Below are 20,440 nucleotides of genomic sequence, written 5' to 3' on the forward strand. Positions count from 1 at the left end.
AGGGGAGAGAGGGGGATCAGGAATGAAAGGGTGGGAATGGGGAATGGAGGGGGGAAATTGGGAATGGAGGGAGGCGCGACTGAGCGAGTCCTGCGGGGAAGGGAAGAGACCTGAGGGGAACGGAAGGAGCTGGGGGAAGTAGGGTGAGGGCACGGCTGGGGTCGGGGAGCCCTGAGGGGACGGGGATGGAGCGGGCGACTGAGGGGACTGGGAATGCCTGAGGTGAAGGAGGAGCTGCGGGACGGCTGATGGGAAGCGGGAAGGGCCCTTGCCCGAGGCTGGGGTTGCCTCACGGCTGGCGGCACGGAGAGGTTGGGTGAGGGACGGGACTTTCTTCCCTCCACGTGGCGAGGCGTGTGGGAAGGTCAGGGCCCGCCGGGGTGGAACGGGCACCCGCACAACTCCCAGGAGCGCTTCCCGCTGTCCCGAGGGAGTGACACGCAGCAGGGATGTGTCAGCCGAAAGGGCAGGGTGGCCTCTCCGCCCCAGGAGCTGCCTCGGTGCGGAGCCGTGCCAAAGGCTCCAGGTGGCGGCTGTCACTGATGTGTGCAGGGAGCGGGCCAGGAGAAACGGGGCTGCAGCCTCGGGGAGCTTAAAATAACCCAGAGGCAGCTCCACAGCCGCGTGGTGTGTGGAGCAAAGGATAGGTGTGAAGCACCCCCACAAGCAAGCGCACCCCTAGGACGTCGGTCTGTCCTAATATCTGTCCTGCTTTCCTGCCTTTGTTTCACAGGATAACGTGGAGAGGGCCGATGCACTCCAGTTAACAGTGGAGGAGTTTGTTGAGCGGTATGAAAAGCCTTACAAGCCCGTGGTGCTGCTGAACGCTCAGGTGGGCTGGTCTGCCCAGGAGAAGTGGACGCTGGAGCGGCTGAAACGCAAGTACAGGAACCAGAAGTTCAAATGTGGGGAGGACAATGATGGTTACTCTGTGAAGATGAAGATGAAATATTACATCGAGTACATGGAAACCACACGTGATGACAGCCCCCTGTACATCTTTGACAGCAGCTATGGAGAGCATCCCAAACGAAGGAAACTCCTGGAGGACTACAAGGTCCCCAAATTCTTCACTGATGATCTGTTTCAGTATGCAGGGGAGAAACGAAGGCCACCCTACAGGTAGAGTGACAGCAAGACAAAACTGGGTGTTTTCCAGCTCATTGGTTGTTCCTAAATAGCTGGGATTGTCTCACATAAAAAAGGGATATTTTTACATCATCTCTGAAATGAGTGTACCTCTGTAATCCTGCAGGAGAGAAGGCCAGATTTTTATTTATAATAAGTTTTTAAATTTAAATTATTTGTATCATAATTTCTCTTTTTGCCAGCAGTGTTCCTACAGGTATATGGTTTAGGGTTTTTTTTTTCATTCTATTAAGTTAGTTTACATCACTTCTTGGGTTTTTTTCAAAAAATACATAGTTACTGAGAGCTGTAAAGATCATTTTCTTGCTGTGTATGCATTCTAGTGTTCAAATTTTAAATACCTCAAGAACAGCTCCTGGGTTTTGCACCAGTGACTTATGTACAGTGTGGAATTTTGTTTAATTATGAGTCACTCCTTTTAAGGTAAAGATCTTAAGCTAGATTAGGATCTAATATGGGCACCAGTTCTTAGCTCCCCTTCAGATGGTTTTGAGAGAGAACAATATTTCACACCTGTGTAGTCTTTTCAACTCTTTATTTTTGCTTCAGCTTGGAAGGGGGTGAAATGACATTTCATTCATAAATTCAAATGCAGCAACCTTGTATTTGGGCTTCTAGATAAAAAGCCATTTTTATCTATGTGTCTATGACACTTCATAGCACTGTGAGCTTAAATTGAACCCTCCCAAGTAATTAAAGCCTTTACAGTGACATTATAATTGTCAGACAATGCCTGTTGCTCTTTGAGTGCCATGAGGCTGTGATGTGGTTTATTTGAATAAAATTGAGCAAGAGCTCATTAGTAATGGCACTTTCCTCTGCACTCTCTCATGTGTCTGTAGTCCAGTTGTGCTTTTGCAGGAGTGAAGCAAGAACCTGATTCCATTTGAGATCACTGAAGGAGGTGTTTTTTCAGTGCTTTTCATAATTCTCTTCCAAGAACATACAATGCTGTGGTCAAACACAAAACCACACTGGGTGTAGTAGAAACTGAGTACACTTAATGACCTAGAAATCATTTACCCAAGTTAGAGGTGAATGAGAGAATCTGGTTGTGACTCATTTATTTTGCTGTCTGTGTCCCCCACACCCTCCTCACCTTCAGGCACTGCTGAGCTCCTTGCTCTTGATCTGGGTATCCAACTTCTTGTACTTTGTTCTGGAAAATGTGGGTATTTTTCAGGCTTTTTTTGAGAGCTGAGTGATGCACAAGAGCACAGTAATGCCTCCTGGAGTTAGAGGGCTCATCGAGGTACAGAAATGAGTGTGCAGTACTTTTAGAGCATAATTGAAAATCTGACAAGAAGTGGGGCTAATCATATGAGGAGGATATGACCTCTACAGGTTGATCTCTGGGCTGAGAGCTGTGTGATAGTGTGGAGACCTTAAAAGAACAATTGGTGCTGTTTTGGACATTTTTATTGCCATTGTTCCTCTTTAAAATCAAACCAGTAATTTCTGGAAGCCATTTACTGAAGGAGCTATTTTAATTTGAGGAAGGCAGCTGGGGTTTGCTTTCAGATTGAGTTAGGAGTTGTGAAGTTTTTAATGGTAAGTTTGATGTCTTGGGGCAAACTGTGTTTTGTTCATTGTAAATTAAGTATTTGGAGGAAGGTGCTGGTAAATGACAGTGTTGCTAAATAAGTGTTTTAAAACCTGTGTGTGTAGATTCAGGTTATTTTGAGAAAAAGGGTGTTGAGCACTGCTTCTGTCTGTGCCAGGCACACCTTCATGTGTATAATTTCTTAACAAAAGCCTAGACTGTTCTACTTGTAGTTTAATCAGCTTTCTAAGCATAAAATGAATCTAAAGAGTGAATTGGCAATAGAATGACAAACAACTGCTTATTTACAGCTCCTTTGTGAAGCAGGAAGAAATCATCTTGATAATCAAACTTTACAGTCCTACAATTCATGCTGGCAAATGATCCTTTAAAACCAGTTTGATTTATACCTGCACTGGAAAGGGGAGATGGAGAACTTGCTGTGTTTTCTGAACCTTTGCATTCTTCTTGCTGGGCATCACCCTCCTGTCAGTACACCACAGAGGGATTGTGTTGCTGCTTTGGTTTCTGCACTTTCTGCTGCCAGTTAAACAATTATTGTCATTTTTTCCTCTTGCTGCCTGGTATGAAGTCACCTCACTCTGCTTTTTCTGGTGTGGTTGGTGTTACTGCTCTGTTCCAGGGAAAATGAGCAGTTGAAGGTGCTGCTGCAGTTAAACATGTACAGTAGATAAAGTTCTCCACTGGGAGAAATAAACCTTGTAAATGGGCAGTGGGAATATAAACCTCAAATCCTGAATGGTCACTGGAGAATAAGCTCCAAGTAGTTAAGTGTTGGAATGAAAAGCCTCTTGTGAATGAACAGAAGGGGAAGAGAGAGGCCAGGGTTGTGTAACTTGCTCTGTTCCTTGTTGTTGCCTTTTGTTCCTCATTGTTCTGCAGTTCTGATCTGTTTGAGCAGCAAATTCTAGAAAACCATTGGAGAATCCCCCTCCCTAGGAAGAATCCCAACACAGGCAGTTGGGACTTAATCATGCTCATAAATTTTGAAATAATGATTTCATTGCATGATTTTATTAATGATTTTATTTATTAGGAAGAATCCCAGCACAGGCAGTTGGGACTTAATCATGCTCATCAACTTTGAAATAATGATTTTATTGAAGAACCGTTTAAAACAAAATATAGCTATGACATATAAAAAGTCCTTTTCACTTACTTATCCCACAGTCATTCTGAGAGTGGAGCCCTGGAAAATGTTAAAAATAGTCTTTGAAAATATTAGGCTTTGTGTTTTCTCAGATCACTGCACCTGCATAAGCAGTATGATAAAAGATACAATTGTTAGATGTGGTGATTATTTAGTAATTAAATATAATTATTATATAACCATAAGAAGAATCGTGAGAAACTATGTTGGAAATTTAAAGGGGGCTATGTTTAGCTGAAATCTGTGTATACAATAGAACAATATAAGTTTAATAATTAACATGAAAGTTATGTAATGATAGAGTATAAAACGTGTTCACCTCAAATGTATGGTCAGAATCAGATTTGGGTAGAAACTACCCCGATTCCCAGAGCTCTTGAATTAAAAGCACTGCATATAATCACTTATGTGATTATGTGTGTTTGAATGCTAACAATTCCTCTCCCAGCTCATATTGGTTTTTAGGTTAAACTCCTGTTATATCCTATTGCTGCAGTGTGAACTTCACCAAATCAAGAATGTGAATGTAACTGTAGTTACTTTATTTCCTAACTGAATGTGCAATGAGCTGCTCCAGTTGTCTGTCTAACATGAAGAAAGGGACCTGCCTGCTCTATGACTAAAGCATTTTTCCTCCCCATGCAGATGGTTTGTGATGGGCCCCCCTCGTTCTGGAACAGGAATTCACATTGATCCCTTGGGAACCAGTGCATGGAATGCCTTAGTGCAGGGACATAAGCGTTGGTGCCTGTTCCCAACCAGCACCCCCAGAGAGCTGATCAAGGTGACACGGGAGGAGGGGGGCAACCAGCAGGACGAGGCCATCACCTGGTTCAATGTCATCTATCCTCGGACACAGCTGCCCACCTGGCCCCCCGAGTTCAAACCCCTGGAAGTCTTACAGAAACCAGGAGAGACAGTCTTTGTGCCAGGTATGTGCAAATCTCTGCAGGAAGGAAATCTGGGAGAAAAAAAAGCCTATTTGTAATGTTCCTGTGTCATAGAGATGAAGGGAACATTTCAGCTTTCTTAGATGGTCCCATTTCTTACAAAACAAACTGAGCTCATTTTGGGACTGTTCAGTTACTCCTTAATGTCACAAAATGTGTGTGACCTGTGGCATAGGATTGCATGTAATACAAGTGGGATTTAAATTGCAGCATCACAGGAATGTAGTCTGAACTAAATTGCAGTAATAGAAAGCTGTCAGGGCATAAAATAATAGGGGTGTTCGAGCCCCAGTAACTCTTAGACAAAAATGTTTGAGTTTATACATGCTGGAGCAAATTCATGGCTGAATTTTGCATGTGAATGTTTCTTAGCTGTGGGAAATGAACTACTTAAATGCACTGACACCTTCCACCCACCTCTCTGTGGTTATGCTTCATCTTGCATTTGAAATCAAAAGCTAAATAAAGCTTTGCTGAAGATGCCCTTCCCTCTGAGTGGCTGCACACTGTGTGCCCATTGTAAGTGGGGGTGAGGTGAGTTCAGTAGCAGATTCTAACCTCTGAATCTTGCATCATTTATGTGCAGCACAGCCCCTAGTTTCTGTCCACATTGCTTGTGTCTAACATCCAGCTGACTTGGTGTGTGAAGGGTGCCTTGTGATTGTCTTGGCACTTACTAGTGACTCCTGAGTGTACCTTCTGTTAAGAGTTTGTAGCTGTCAGGTTCCATTAAACTGTTCCCTCAGTCTTTTCTGGGCCTCTAAGTGGGTTGTAAGAACTCCACTATTTTTATCCCGTGTGGAAAAACAATTTTGCATCTGTGTTTAAATGAAAGGTTAGTCTGTAGTCATAAGAACCTTGCAAAATCAGCGTGGAAAGCACTCTCTGCTGAACAGAAAGGGCTCTGTGCAGTCTGGGTGACAATGGCTGCTGCTGTTCAGCTGTCAGCAGCCAATGTGGTGCTGTCAGGTCACATCTTCAGTCCTGGCTGTGAGCTGGGTAATTTGGTCAGAGCTTGGAGCTGCCTTCTGTAACAAGAACCTGTCAGGCACTGGGGTGAAAGCTGAAATAAGACAGGAAAGGTGATGGGTTGGGAAACTCCCCTGGGTTTGGGAGATAAGGTCCAGTTCCACCTGCACTGTGGGAAAGGTGTTCTTGAACTTGCTCTCTGCCAGGCAGCCACCAACGGTCCCTGGTGTTGTGTTTTAGGTGGCTGGTGGCACGTGGTCCTCAATCTTGACACAACCATTGCCATCACACAAAACTTTGCCAGCTGTACCAACTTCCCAGTGGTGTGGCACAAGACAGTAAGAGGGAGACCGAAACTGTCACGGAAATGGTACAGGTAAGAGATTCAGTGGCTTTCTTTGTATGTTCTCCATTGAAAACAAAGCCTAAAGATATTAATTAAAGTGCAGTGTTACAATTCAAAGGCTAACCCTGAAATTTTAACTGTATTTAGGATCCTAAAGCAGGAGCATCCTGAATTAGCAGCCTTAGCTGATTCAGTTGACCTGCAGGAATCTACTGGTATCGCTTCCGACAGTTCTAGTGATTCTTCCAGTTCATCAAGTTCCAGCTCCTCAGACTCTGATTCAGAGGTAATGCTTTTTACTGCAATAGATGATCCATATTCTGCATTTATATTGTTTTCCATACCTGATCATGTGCCTTCATCCTTATATTCATGCTGTATGGAATAAATTAATGGAAAGCAGCTAAACCAATCTACATGGTGGAGGAGCCTGAGATCTTAGCAGGTTCTGTTTGCTGAAGCCTCTCTTCACATTGCTAAATGGATTCAATCTGTTTGATCCATGTCTATATTATATATGAATCTGTCACTCATTTAGCTTGTGAAAAATAGCTGCAAAATGAATGTTCTAAAAATTGGGAGAGGCGGGGAAAAAAATGGGACATGGGACTATGACATGGGACTCTTGTTGACACCTAAATCCTTCAGAAGCCAAAGTCCTCTCTTGGAAGATGAGGTCTGTGACTGTGTTCACAGGGGTCTTAGGATGAGGGAAGAGATGAGGATCTGACTCCATGTTTCAGAAGGCTGATTTATTATTTTATCATATCTATTATATTAAAACTATACTAAAAGAATAGAAGAAAGGATTTCATCAGAAGGCTGGCTAAGAATAGAAAAAGAAGGAATGATAACAAAGGCTTGTGGCTTGGACAAAGAGTCTGAACCAGCTGACTGTGATTGGCCTTTAATTAAAAACACCCACATGAGCCCAATCCCAGATGCACCTGTTGCATTCCACAGCAGCAGATAACCATTGGTTACATTTTGTTCCTGAGGCCTCTCAGCTTCTCAGGAGAAAAAATTCCAAAGGAAAGGATTTTTCATAAAATGTGTCTGTGACAGAGGTCCTTCTAGGGACCAGAAGGAACACATTCATTGTCTTGCCTCAAGTCAGCTTTAGCCAGTGATGAAATCCAAAAACGTTTCTGTTCCTGACTTTTAAATGCTTAATTTAAAAGTTCCTTGATGTGTCTAGCCTAAAACAGCACGTTCAGGGTTGCTGAGCTCAAAGAACTTGTGGTGAATTGCACAGCACAGACAGTGGTTGGGGTTCCTCTGAGCTGTGGTTTCATCTCTCCATCGTGCAGTGTGACTCTGGCTCTGAGACAGAGGGGATGATGCACCGCAGGAAGAAGCGGAGGACGTGCGGGATGATGGGGAACGGGGACACGACTTCCCAGGACGACTGCGTGAGCAAAGAGCGCAGCTCCTCCAGGTGACCCAGGGCAGCTGTTGGTTTTAAACAAGCACAGGACATACAAGGGAAAGCTGGCACACTTCAGATAGGGGATTCCTCAGGAGAGAGGGATGGAGAGCAAGGGATTCCTTACAGGACAGTGGTATCGTCCCTCCATGAATTATTTTAATTGTTCCAAACAGAAAACTAAGATTATTGATGTTTTCTTTTTAAAAATCAGGGGTTTTATTTAATAAACAGTCTTATTACTTTTCTTAGTTGTCTCTTTTAATAGATGAGAGGATTTGATTTTATCTTTGTTTAATGAGAGAGGTGGGATGTTTAAACTGCTCTTCAGAGAGCACAAATGAATAGTGAACAGTTGAAGATGAAGAATGATCAGGCAGCACTCAGATTTCAATGTCTTGTTCAAACAGAAAACCTTCAAGTATTTGTATGGTTTCTCTTACTGCTGCCTGGACTATTTCAATTTGTTCCACTCCTTTATCTGTTAAAGGCAAAATTCATCCTAAATTCCAAATGTCTGTGTTTGCATTTTAAATAAATAAATAAATACATAAATATTGAGCAAGTTTCAGTCAGTGTGGAAGGAGGCAACATTAATATTGCAAAATGAAGGATAGATATGCTTAGGGTAAAGTTGCTGAGGAAAGCAATTCTTTGGACAGGCCAGGTTAAAAAGAGTGGAACACTGGGAATCTGGGAGTTTACTGCAGGGAAGAACTTAAACATTCTTTGGTAAATGAAGCATTTTTCTCATATAGCAGAGGCTTGCCAAAATTCTTAAGCAAATTCCTTGCAGCTTGGTTAACCAGTGCTGCTGGGTTGGCTGCCTGCCTGCATTAGAGTGCCGGCCAGCTCTTGAGCTCTTGGGTGCTCCACGTTTGGCATGGATGCAAGTGCTGTGGTGGTTTAGTGTGTGGCTTGCTAAAGAAGGGATGCAGCAGTAATTTACCTGAGGAAGTCCATATTCCAGCATGATTCCAGCCTGATTTCCCAGTGTGGGACTGCCTGGAGGCCTGTGTGCTCCTCTAGATTGCTCTCTTGTTCCCAGCAGTTGCTCATAACTGAATACAATTGAATTACAAGTACAGAGCATCATTAAAGGTTGGGGAGAACTGTACTGACTGCTTATTTTGCCCTGGAGGTTTCCACACTTTGCTTGTTATGACACTGTCAAATCCCATTTTGGCAGTCAGTGTGACTTCAGGGAATGAGCAGCAGGAGAGAGCAAACCTTTAATGCAGACCCTGGTTTAAAATGAAAGCTGTAAAAATGCAGATCACAATGCAGATCTGTTCTTCTGAAAAACCTATGCACTTTTAAATTATTTGCCATTCAAATTTTGAAATGAATACCCTAAATATTGAAAATTAGCACCTTGCCTAGAACATTTGCTTTCTGGGTTTCACTGTTCTGCCTCCCATATGTTGACTGTGTCACTCTGTGAGGGTGGGTGGGTGTTCTATCCAGCTGTGTGGTGGCTTAGTTGCTAGAAATGCTTCCAAACATGAAATCTGAACCTTGCTCATACAATGCTGGAGGAAGAATAAGCCTGAGATTATTCTGCATGCTGGGATCTTGTGCCCTGATCCAAGGGGAATGCTTAAAGGCAGTTGTACCTTTTTTTGACAGGATTAGGGAATCTTGTGGAGGCCGCAGCTACCCCTGAGGGATAACACCACCTACCCAGAGGCAGCTGCTGATGGAAGCTCTGTTAGCAGCCAGCCAGCTCTGTTCTACTCCCTTCTGCTTCTGTTTCTCACACTCCTTACGTTTTTGTCACTCTTCCTCGATCCTGCCATCTTCGTTTCGTGCTGTCCAAGGTTGGCTCCTGAGTAAGCTGTAGGGGAACACCCCAACTGTGTCCTTTGTGCAATGCTTTGTCCCCTCTGACCCCTGCACTATAACCCAGCTGTGGGTAAGGACATGCCAAGTATTTCATGGGTCACAGAACTGGCAAGGAAGGCAACGGTCAGTTTTTAAAGAACTCTTTTTAAAACCAGCAGGTAAATGGAAAAACCTGCCTTGCTTTGACACTGTCATATGTTTACATGTTGTCCTGTACACTTGAGGAAAGGAACACCAGCCCTTTTGGCCTATTGGAATGACTGGTGGATCTCACACCAGAATTTTGGGAAGAACAAGGAGGAAATGCGCTTCTGCAAGAACTGAGCTGTGGAAAATGAGTCCTTGGATCTTACCCTGCTGCAGGAGAACATTGCTGTCAGGGCTGGGGCGCTTCCAAGTGTGTGTCTCATAAAATCCTGGAATTCGGGCACCTGGAAAGAACACATCAGGATCCTCGAGTTCCACTCCTGTCCCTGCACAGAAACCAAGAACCCCACCCTGTGCCCAGGAGCATTGTCCAAACACTTCATGAACTCACACAGGCTCAATGCTGTGACCATTGCCCTGGGGAGCCTGTTCCAGTGCCCTTTTCACCCAAGGTGAAAAACATTTTTGTGATATCCAACCTAAACCTGCCCTCCCTCAGCTCCAGCCGTGTCCTCGAGTCCTGTCACTGGTCACAAGAGTGAAGAGATTGGTACCTGCCCCTCTGCTGTCCCTCATGAGGGTGCTGAAGACCCAAATGAGGTCTGACCTCAGCCTCCTCCAGGCTGAACAGACCAAGTGACCTCAGCCACTCCTCATACAGCTCCCCCTCCAGACTTCACCATCCTCATGGCCTCCTTTGGGTGCTCTCCAATGGCTTCATGGCTGTTAGGTGTTGTGGTTCCCAAAACTGCCCCCAGCACTGAAGGTCAGGCCACCCCAGGACAATCCCCTCCCTTTCCTGGCTGGCAGGGCTGGGCCTGATGCCCCAGGACATGGTTTGTTCTCTGGGCTCCAGAGCACTGCTGGCTCAGATCCAGCCTGCCACTAACCAGGAATGCCTGGACCCCAGTGCAGAATGCAGCCCTTGCCCTTGTTTAACTCCTCATGGTTGGTGATTGCCCATCTCTAATTTGTTGAGGCCTCTCTACCCTTGAGGGAGTTGACAGCTCCTCCCAGTTTAGTGGTTTGGGGAAACTTAATATTCCTCCCAGTCCTGTGTCCAAGTCATTCATGAGGATGTTGAGGAGCACAGGGCTGAGGATGGAGCCCTGCAGAACCTCCCCAGTGGGCAGTGCCACCCTGGTGTCACCCCAGTCACTGTCACCCTTTGTGTCCAGCCTGTGAGCCAGTGGCTCACCCACCATGGAACACCATGAGCCAGCTGTGGGCTGGACAGTCTGTCCAGAAGGTCACTGGGAGAGACAATACCCAAAGTTTTGCTGAAGTCCAAAAGGTGACATTGCTGCCTTTCCTGGATCAGTGAGGTGGGTCACCCTGTCACAGAAGGAGATCAGATTCAACAAGCAGGACTGTCCTTCATGAAGCTGTGCTGCCTGTGACTGATGCCTGCACTGTCCTCCAGGTGTTTTTCTGTACTTCCCAGAGTCATCTCTTCCATGATTTGGCCAGGCACTGAAGTGAGACTGACAGGCCTGTGGTTTCCAGAGTCCTCCTCCTTGATGCTGAAAACTGGGACATTTGCCAGCTTCCAGTGAGCTGGAACCCCTCCAGATTCCCAAAACTGCTCAAAAATCATGGAGAGGTTTTGCCATGACATCTTGAGGATTCTCAGATGAATGCCATGAGGTCCCATGGATTTGTAGGCATCCATGTGGAGCAGCAGATCCTGCTGCTTTGGGGACATTCCCACAGTCACAGTCCTCCAGCTCAGGGCACTGAGACCCCCTTGGTCCATCATGTGTGCTGAAGACAGGCAAAGAAACATTAAACACCTCTGCCATGTCCATGTCCCTGTTTGTGAGGAGACCATCCTCATCCTGGAATGGGCCAGTGTTATTTCTAATTTGCTTTTTGCCATTAATATATTTGAAAAAACTCTTTTTTATTTCCCTCACGGTTCTGGCCAGTTTTGTCTCCAGTTGAGCTTTGGCCACATGAATTTTCTCCTACAGTGGCAGCAGCATTTCTGTATTCTTCTCATGTCACCTGACCTTGCTTCCACTGGGCAAACACCTTCCTTTTTCATCTTATTTCCAAGAGAAGATCCCTGTTCAGCCAAGGAAGGGAAGGTGGTGTGAATGCCCCAAGCACTGAAGCAGTTGCAGCAGAGGTGACCACCAGCCTGAAGCATTTGTTGTGGTCTGAATCTGCGTGCTCCATGCACACACCTGAGGTGCAGCACCTGGACCAGCAGCAGTCCATCAGCTTCCACTCTGTCAGGGTGACAGGTAACAAAGCTGCACTGGCACCTTGTGATGGGAAGCTCAGTGGAGCAGGAGAATCCTGGAGTTCCTTGCACAGCAAAAACTGTGGCAGGAAAAAGCATTTGCCAGTACTTCCAATCCTTCAGGTGTGATGTTTAGCACAAGGCAACTGCTGACAAAGTCTGACTCTGGCAGGATCACATGTGCTGGGCTTGGAACACCAAACAGTTCTGGGGCTATGGGCTCACTCAGGCCAGTGCAGTTCACATCCCCAAATGGCTTCTCTTTGAGGTTGTACATTCAGACCTTTCTGAAAGTTGCAGTGCCAATTTTAAAGGACTGAGGAGGGGGACATGTTGTTGTTTTATGCTTTTTAAAAATGCAATGTGTTGTTTAAGTCTGTGTAGATGCATTTGTATTATGCCAGGTAAAGCTCTCGTCCCCAAGGGATCTTTTGGAGCTGCTGGTTTGTTATATTAGCAGGGGCTTGTGCTGTGTGGCTGCTGAAGGTGCTGCCAGGAAATCTGAATTTCCCATGGGCTGCTTCACTGGGTGCTCTTCTGAGCCCTAGGAGGTGGCTACAGAACTCACTTCAGCTGTTCTTTGGGAGAGGAAACTTGACAGCAGAAGTGCTGTGCTGTAGTAAACACACAGCAATGCCCAGGCACTGATGAAAGAGCAAATTAAAGAGAGATTAAAGCCTCAACTGTGACTTTCTTAAACGTGTTGGGTTTGGTGGAACCTGGAGTGTTGCTTTTCTGGGCTCTCTGATCCATTTTTAACCTTGTTCCTTATTTAAACACTCCTGGACCATATCCTTTTGTATAAAGGAATCCTAAATATGTTTTTTTGGGATCTCTGTTTTTGAGTATTTTGTGCCAGTAAGAGCAGTGTGGTGGTGGGGAAAGGGAAGGTTTATTGATACCTTTTTTACCTGTCCAGACTCACAAATTTCCTGTGATAGATAGCCAGGCATAAGCAAGCACACTTGCTCTGTAGCCACTGCAGATTCTTCCACAACATCACTTTAAAAAATCCTCCAACTTCTCCAACTCCTGGCATTTCTAACCAAGGCTGAACAGCCTGGGAGCCTGCACAGTCTGTGTGTGTCCTCTCAGAGATGTCTGCAGCTGCTGCCTTTTGGGATCATGTGGGGCCTGCAGAGGTGAAGGCTCACAATGCTCAGCTCTGTGACAGTGAGGGGAGTCCTTACAGAGCTGTCCCTTCCTCTCTGGAGGCTGGGCAGCACCTCAGGGAGGTGCAGCTGCATTTGGCACATGTGCTTCAGTTTGCACAGTCTAAAATCCAATGTGAAAGCCTGATTGCTGTGCTGGGAACGTCACACCTCTGCCTCTAGAAGCACAGTGGGAAGATGCAGTGTGCAGAGCATTCCTCCATGCCTGTGAAATCTTCCATAGTGTGAAATACAGCAATCCCAGGTGATGCCTGTGTTGGTGTGACACCCCTCACAGAAAAGCAGCATGTTTACAGCAGACATCATGATACCAGCAGCCCTCTCCTGACTGCTCCACAGGGCACTTCCTGCTGTGAAACAGTGTCTGTGCAGGCTTACCTGGGAATCAGGACTCTGGGATCTCCAGTTCCTCCACTTCTGGCTTTTGCCTGAGCCACTTTAGTGAGTCTTTGAGCAGTGAGGAAAATCCCTACCTCACAGGGCTGTTGTGAGGCTGAACTGTAGTTGCTGTGTAAGATGCTTTGGAGCCATCCACCCACAAAAAGTGTTCCATTCATCCTGAGCAACCTGAGCAACCTGAGCCTGGTGGGAGCTTTTTGTAGCAGAAAACATTGGGGATGTTGTTCAGCACTCTTGGCCACATGGTGTTCTGTGGTGGCCCTTCCAGAATTGCTGTGTGGTACATAAATTGTAGCAGAACAAGACTTCTGTTTTCACCAGGGCTGAGCTGTTGCTGTTCCATGGCCTGCTCTAAACAGGGGGTCCTGCTGGAGCAGGATCTGGTTTTAAATAGGACTAGATGCAATTTTGTCATTAGGGAGTCAGCTTCTCTGGCCTTATAGGAATGGGGGGAGCTGGTGCTTCCCAGGCTGGGTGAGGGAGGAACAGTTAAAAACTGTTCCCTTTGTCCCTCACTCTGTGCTTGTGGGAAGCTGGCTGGGGACAGTGGCCTCTGTGCTCTCATTTCTCCAGGCTTATTTCTCTTGTTCCAACCCTGCTGCTTTTGTACTCTGGAGGCCCTGGATGCAGCTGGTCCAGCACCCTGTGCACCCCTCATTTCCTTGAGGAAATTTCCTCATTTCCCTGAGCCCCAGAGCAGCAGCACAGCTCTGCCTCACTTCTCTGTTCCCCAGGGATGGCAGAGAGCCTCAGGCTGGGTGTCATTGTCACAGTCCTGCCTGCTCCAGGAAAGGTGATGGGATTTGGGAGCTCTGCCTGTGCTTTAGAGCCTGGTGACAGCCACAGGCTGGGAGAGTTCAGGAGGAAATGATCCAACACTCCATCAGAACCACAAATGTGGGCAAGAGGCACCAGTGCCAGCACCTGTTCCTGCACAAGTGCTGTGGGAGCAGGTGACACCCAGGAGCCTCTGGCAGAGCTTCCTCCCCTTTCAAGCTGCTGTGTGCTGGCTCCTGTTTGTCTTCTCAGTTACACCAAACCTTTCCAAATGCTTCTAGGAAAGACAGGAGCCTCTTTCACAGTTAACCTCTGCTCTCCTCCCTGAGTCCCCAGCCATTGTGGGCTGGGAAGTGAGACTGTTGGCTGAATCCAGTCTGGAATGCCTCTGTGGGCACATTGCAACTGGGAGGTTTTTGGCATCCCCCTTGCAGAGGGGGGAAGGAAAGTGTTACCCATTTGTGTGACAGTCCCACTGTCAGCTCCAAGCCCTGCCACTGCCCTTAGCTGCTTTTATCACCCATCCAGCAGAGCTGGGATACTTGTCTTGTTCAGATGATTGTGGTTTTGCTTTTTATTTTAAATAAAATCAATTATTTTGCATTATCCTGTCACTTTCTTTCATACTGAGATGATCTGAAAAAACTTTACAGGTGTGCACCTCTGTTTCCCAAAGTGCTAAACGTGCTGGGACCAGCTCTGGGGATGCTTGAGGGTTTGCCCATCTGTGCTGAGCTGTGGTTTGGAAGCTGCTGGGGTTGCACTGGCTCTGGGAGGTGAGTTTTGTCACTGGGTTTGTTACCAGACTGTCCCACTGCTCTTTGGCCCTGCCCTGGCTTCCCCAGTCTGTGTCACCAGAGGTTTCTGTGTTGTGTTTCTGGTGCCACCTCACACTGCCAGGAGGGGGTTTCATCTTCCAGGTGTCCTGTGCTGCTTTGGGGTGGCCACATGGTGATCAGAGGGATGGAGCACTTCTGCCATGAGGAAAGGCAGAGAAAAATGGGATTGTCCAGCCTGGAGAAGAGAAGCCTCCAGGGTGATCTCATTGTAGCCTTCTGCTCCCTGGAGGGAACCTACAACAAAGATGGAGAGAGACATTTTACAAGGGCCTGGAGTGACAGGAAAAGGGGCAATGGCTTCCAACTGACAGGGAGCAGGTTTAGCTTGATATTAGGATGAAATTCTTCCCTCTGAGGGTGGTGGGGCCCTGGCACAGGTTGCCCAGAGAAGCTGTGGCTGCCCCATTCCTGGAAATGTCCCAGGCCAGGGTGGATGGGGCTTGGAGCAGCCTGGGATCATGGGAGGTGTCTTTGCCCATGGCAGGGGTGCTACAGGATGAGCTTTGAGGTCCCTCCCAACCCATTCTGTGATTCCATGATTCTAAATAAGCCTCACTTTGCAGAGGGGCTCTGTGGAAGGGCTGCCCTCCAAGCAGAGGGGTTTGGGGCAGAGCTGCCTCAAGGAGCCTGGCTGTGAGGTGGAACAAGGACTGGGAAGGTGGGAGAACTTGTATATTTTTTCAGAGTTGTTGAAAACAGTAACTGTAGGTAAATAAGCTGGAACACAGTGTGGGACAGCATCCCTGAGGCTTTTGAAATATTTATAGCAATATATTGTAAAATGAAACACCTTGAAGAGTAAATGGCTTTGTGGCAGCAGACAGGCAATTCACCCATTTCCACATAAACCTCTGTCCTGCCCTTCCCAGACACAGCTGGAAACATTCTTCTTCTTTAGTGTCACCTATAAAGGTTTTTTTTCCTTCTTTCCAGTTGCCCTTCAGCAGCCCTGCCCATGCCCAGCTCACCTCCCCTGCTCAATGCACAATTAGCAAATGAGCCCCTCCTCTCCTTGTGGATGGTCTGGGTGTGCCCATGCCTGGCATTTAGCAAGCCTCAATTCCAGAAAATGCTGCAAGTTAATGGTGGCTAAAAACTGTACAGCCACTGTAGAAATGCTTTTATAATTGATCTCTCTTGTTTTTCAGTCTGGAGAGGCAATTTAGAGACAACCTCACAATTCTTCCTCATTTGCAGGTATTGCTGGTACCTCCTGCAGTCCCTCTGTGGCCTTGCAATCAGGACTTGATTTATTTTTATTCCTCTTGATTTATCTACACATCTTTCTTTTTCTCACAGCTGCAATTTCATTTCAACAAGGAGGATGACACACTGATATTTTAATTCCTGCTGGGGAGCCTGTGCTGCACCTTTGCCAACGTTCCTGCTCCTTTCCTCCAGCCTGATGCAGAAGCAAATAACCCCTGCTTTTTCTTTTGTGGCAGCTGGAAAGCAAGTCATGGAGCAGGGCTGTGTCCTCCTGCAGTGCCAGGCATGGCACTGAGCAGCTGCAGGTTTTAAGACTGGTTTGGAGTTGAATGAACAGGCTTGCAGCACATTTTTTTTCCTTCAAGGCACACAAAGACTCCTCTGTGGGGCTCCACCTCCTGTGGTTCTGGAGAAGTGTGGATCAAGGCAGGTAGAGCTGGCTGGGAATGTGTTCAGAGGGAAATAACCATTCCATGTCCCTTCTGGTGGCTCCCACCTGTGTGTGATGCCTGTGACTGTGTCCTGTCCTTCAGCACAGGGGCTGGAACTGGGGCTGCCCCTGGATCAAATCCTGGAACAAATCCTGCAGCCTGCCAGGGCAGCTGGAGCAGCAGCAGCAGTGTCCTGCCTGTCCCAGCTGTGCTGACAGGGAGAGGTGGACTGGGCTTTTCTGCTGCAGCACTGCCTTGTTTAGACCCAAGGCTGTGTCACTGCTCAGCTGCTCCTCTGCAGCTGGGGCTGGAATGGCTGCCAGTATCCAGGAGCTTTTGGAATATCAGCTTGTATCAGTGTGCTGTCAAGGGCAAGGCCAGTTGTACTGGTTGAAGACTTTGAAGATCCTCAAAACCCGCTCAGAGCCTGCCCTGGGTCAGGGATTAGATTGCAAAATGAATTAAGTTGCTGGAAAAGCTGTATGGGTGAGAGCAGAGGCCTCACAAGCAGAGGGGGAGGTGACAGGAGCTTAGGGAGGAGGTCTAAAGCAAATACTCCCAGGAGAGCCCTTGGGTTGGATCATTTCTTTTGGTGGAAGCAAGGTACAGCCATGCCCACCCCTGGGCTGAGCTCTGCTCTTTGTGGATTGAACCCAAATATCCCTGAGCCAGAACACAGCCAGATGTACAAAAAGCAAATGAGAAGCCAGACAGGTAGAGGAATGACCTGCAAGCCTGAAGAACAGTGAGTACAGGAGCATTTCTTGGGATAGCTTCTCATCTCTGGCATCAGAATGGACAGGGATGTGTTCTTGGCAAGGAAAAAGTGGCATCCATGACTGGGAGCCTGACTGGGGCTGGCAGAAATAATCTGAGTTTGGAGCAGTTATAACACTGGTCTGTGCTCAAACTTTATGTATAGAGGGAAAATGGGTTCTGGGAGGATCTGGGAACATAAAATCCTGACTTTTCCTCTTGGAAACCAGCATGTATCTGCACACCTCACTGCACAGGGGCTTGTGGAGCCACACTTGGGTTGTGGCAGGGATGCAGAGGTGGGTATTGGAGCTCAGTGACCTCCTGGCTTTGGGTGGGAGGGACACAGAGGAGCTCGGAACAGCACCTGCCTGTACAGCTCCCTGGTGTACAGGACACCGAGCACGTGTGCTGTGTTAGATCAGATCTTTCTTGTGCCTGTCGAAGGCTCTCCCGACGGTCCCACAGCCCACTCCTGCATCCTGGGGGTGGATGTGGTGCCGCAGTGCCCAGGCAGCAGGAGCCAGCCCGGCTCAGCCCGGCTCAGTCCGTCCCGCAGGCGGATTCGCAGCGCAGCATTTTCCGTGCCGGGGCTGTTCCCGAGCCGTTGTCCCCGCGGCTCTCCTGAATCCCCCTTTGTTGGCAAAGCTCCTCAGCTGCTGCCGCCCTTGGCTCCCCCGCTCGGCCCGGAGCTGGCAGCCGTGTGAAAGCGGCTTCTGTGCGGGGCCGGGGCTCTGGGGACCGGACCCAGCCAGTCCGGGGCTCTCGGGGACTGTCCCCTGCCTGCCCGGGGCTCTCGGGAACTGTCCCCTGCCTGCCCGAGGCTCTTGGGGACTGTCCCCTGCTCTGCAGCGACTGTCAGGGTCTGTCCCCTGCCCACCCGGGGCTCTGGGGACCATACCCAGCCAGTCCGGGGCTCTCGGGGACTGTCCCTGCCCTGCAGAGGCTCTCAGGGAGCAGTTTCCAGCCATCCCCTGTCCCCTGCCCAGACTGGGCTCTGGGGAAGCCCTTCCCAGCCATCCCTCCCCTGCCCGCCCGGGGCTCCTGGGGACCATTCCCTGCCCGTCCCGGGGCTCTCGGGGACCGTTCCCGGCCATCCCCTCCTACCCGTCCCGGGCTCTTGGGACTAAACCCTGCTCTGCCGGGGCTCTCGGGGACTGTCCCCTACCCGTCTCGGGGCTCTCGGGGACTGTCCCCAGCCATCCCCGGCTCTCCCGGGCGCTGCAGGGCGGTTCTCCTCCCGAGAGAGGGCAGCGCGCTCCAGCTGCTGCCGCTGCCCCGCTCCGGGCTCAGCCCAAGCCTGGGTGCCGTGCCCAGGGGACCCCTCCCCGAGCCCCCCCTGCCAGCAGACCCTGAGCTCGTCCCTCCTGGGGCTGCGGGCAGGCCCAGGGCGGGGGTCCCTGGCTGGGAGCCCGCCTGGCTGAGCCGCTGTGCGAATCCATCCCCTCCCGTGCAAGATGAAGCTGGAGGCAGCAGTCGCGCCTTGTAAGTTGATAGGGGAGCCCCAGAGATACCTCTGTGCCTCCCAGCAGGAGCTCTGGCCAGGGACCAGGCCGAGTTTACTCCATCAGTTCCCTCTGGAGAGCCATGGAGGGGACAGGTCGGCATCAGACAGGACCTGCTGAGCCCGAATTCTGCTCGGGCTCAGATCCCCATCAGATCACATCCTGCAGCAGCTCTCACCCCAAGTGTGGACACGGGGAGCTCTGTTGCTGATCCCGTCACCTCGTTACTGCATGAGTTTGGCTCAGAGCAGCTCTTCTGGCAGACACGTCCTTGCTGCTCCTGCCTGTTGCTCTCAAGACCAGGAGTGTTGTTTTTCACAGACATCCAAACCCTGCATCTCTCACAATTCCTGTGAGTGCTGCAGGTTCCAGCAACCTGAGAGGGAATTGCTGCAGGTCCAGAGCCAGGAGCTGCTGCTACTGAGCACCTCTGAAGCTCCTGTTGATTCCCTTGTTAGGGATTCCAACCCCTGGAGAATCTGTCAGGACCAGCTTCTCTTATTTTAAGGCAGTGATAAATCCTGCTCCGGAGGGTGCTGGCTGAAGTGCTCTGTCTCCGTGCTGGGTTAATGCAAGCCACATGCTGCTGCATTCCTGAGAGGGCAAACACCCTCCAACACACTTCCAAGCAAGAGCTGTGGAAAATTTATACTGCCAGGAGAAAGAGCAGGAGGTGTCCTGGGTGTTGGCAGCAATCAAGGGCACTGTGACAGCTGGAAATGTAACACCTAAACACCCCATGTCACCCTATTAGCAGCTCCCAGTGGCCAGTTTCCCTCATCTTACCTAGAATTCCTCTTTGTGCCCCAAACTGACAGCCCACATGAGCACAGGAGCAAGGACCCAGACCCTGGATGTTCCCCACCCTGGTTCTGTCTCTGGCCATGAGCCATTTCCAGGGCTCAGAGGGAGCCTCTGAAAGCAAGTGATGCCCTGGACTCGGGATGGTGCCTTCATGGCTGCTGGGATTAGGGCAAGTAGGGGGCAGAGGGGACCAAACACACATGGAAAAGCTGCTGAACCAAAGCTGCCAATCTCCGGGTGATTTGGCTGAGCTCTGGAGCAGCTCTGACGATCGAGAGCCAGGAAATGCAAAGCTCTGCGGGAGAAGGGGAGCTAAGTACCGTGCTTGGTTGTTGCTAAGAATACAATTATCCATAGCTAACGATTGCCTGCCTGATAGGATTACCAATAAAGACAAACGCAGTGAGGATCATGGCTTCACTTCCTTCCTCCCACCCGGGGATTTAATCCCGTCTTTGTTTGAGTTTTGTCTTTGGTCAGTCAATAAAAAAAACCCCTCTGCTTCGGGTGGTATCTCCGGAGCTTTTCCCTAGGAGAAACTTTCCGGGGTGAATTCCATGTCTGCTCCCCTCATGTGCATCCTGCTCCTTGCTGGTTTCACCCTGGCAGGAATAGTTTAGGCCTTCTAATTTCAGCCTGCTTTGTAAAAGGTTGGCTAATCCTCCCAGCAGTCTCGAGAGGCAGGAAATCCTCAGCGGCAGAGTCTGGGGGAACATGACAACTCCTCAGCCACTCTGCTTGCCAGTTTGTGATG

The 20,440-nt window shown here is 48.7% G+C and overlaps 1 protein-coding gene across 1 annotated transcript in view; it reads left to right on the forward strand.

Moving 5' to 3' along the window:
- Positions 1 to 12,626, forward strand: part of JMJD6 (jumonji domain containing 6, arginine demethylase and lysine hydroxylase) — a 13,015-nt gene extending 389 nt beyond the window's left edge. The window contains exons 2-7 of the mRNA XM_054644783.2: positions 734 to 1,122; positions 4,509 to 4,795; positions 6,023 to 6,158; positions 6,276 to 6,414; positions 7,439 to 7,566; positions 9,184 to 12,626. Coding sequence (XP_054500758.1) covers positions 734 to 1,122; positions 4,509 to 4,795; positions 6,023 to 6,158; positions 6,276 to 6,414; positions 7,439 to 7,566; positions 9,184 to 9,220 — 1,116 coding nt within the window. The 3' untranslated portion in view covers positions 9,221 to 12,626. The remainder of the gene's footprint in view (positions 1 to 733; positions 1,123 to 4,508; positions 4,796 to 6,022; positions 6,159 to 6,275; positions 6,415 to 7,438; positions 7,567 to 9,183) is intronic.
- The last annotated feature ends 7,814 nt before the right edge of the window (positions 12,627 to 20,440 follow it).

Source organism: Agelaius phoeniceus, chromosome 19 (assembly GCF_051311805.1).
Source record: "Agelaius phoeniceus isolate bAgePho1 chromosome 19, bAgePho1.hap1, whole genome shotgun sequence".
In the NCBI taxonomy this organism is placed as follows: Eukaryota; Metazoa; Chordata; class Aves; order Passeriformes; family Icteridae; genus Agelaius; species Agelaius phoeniceus.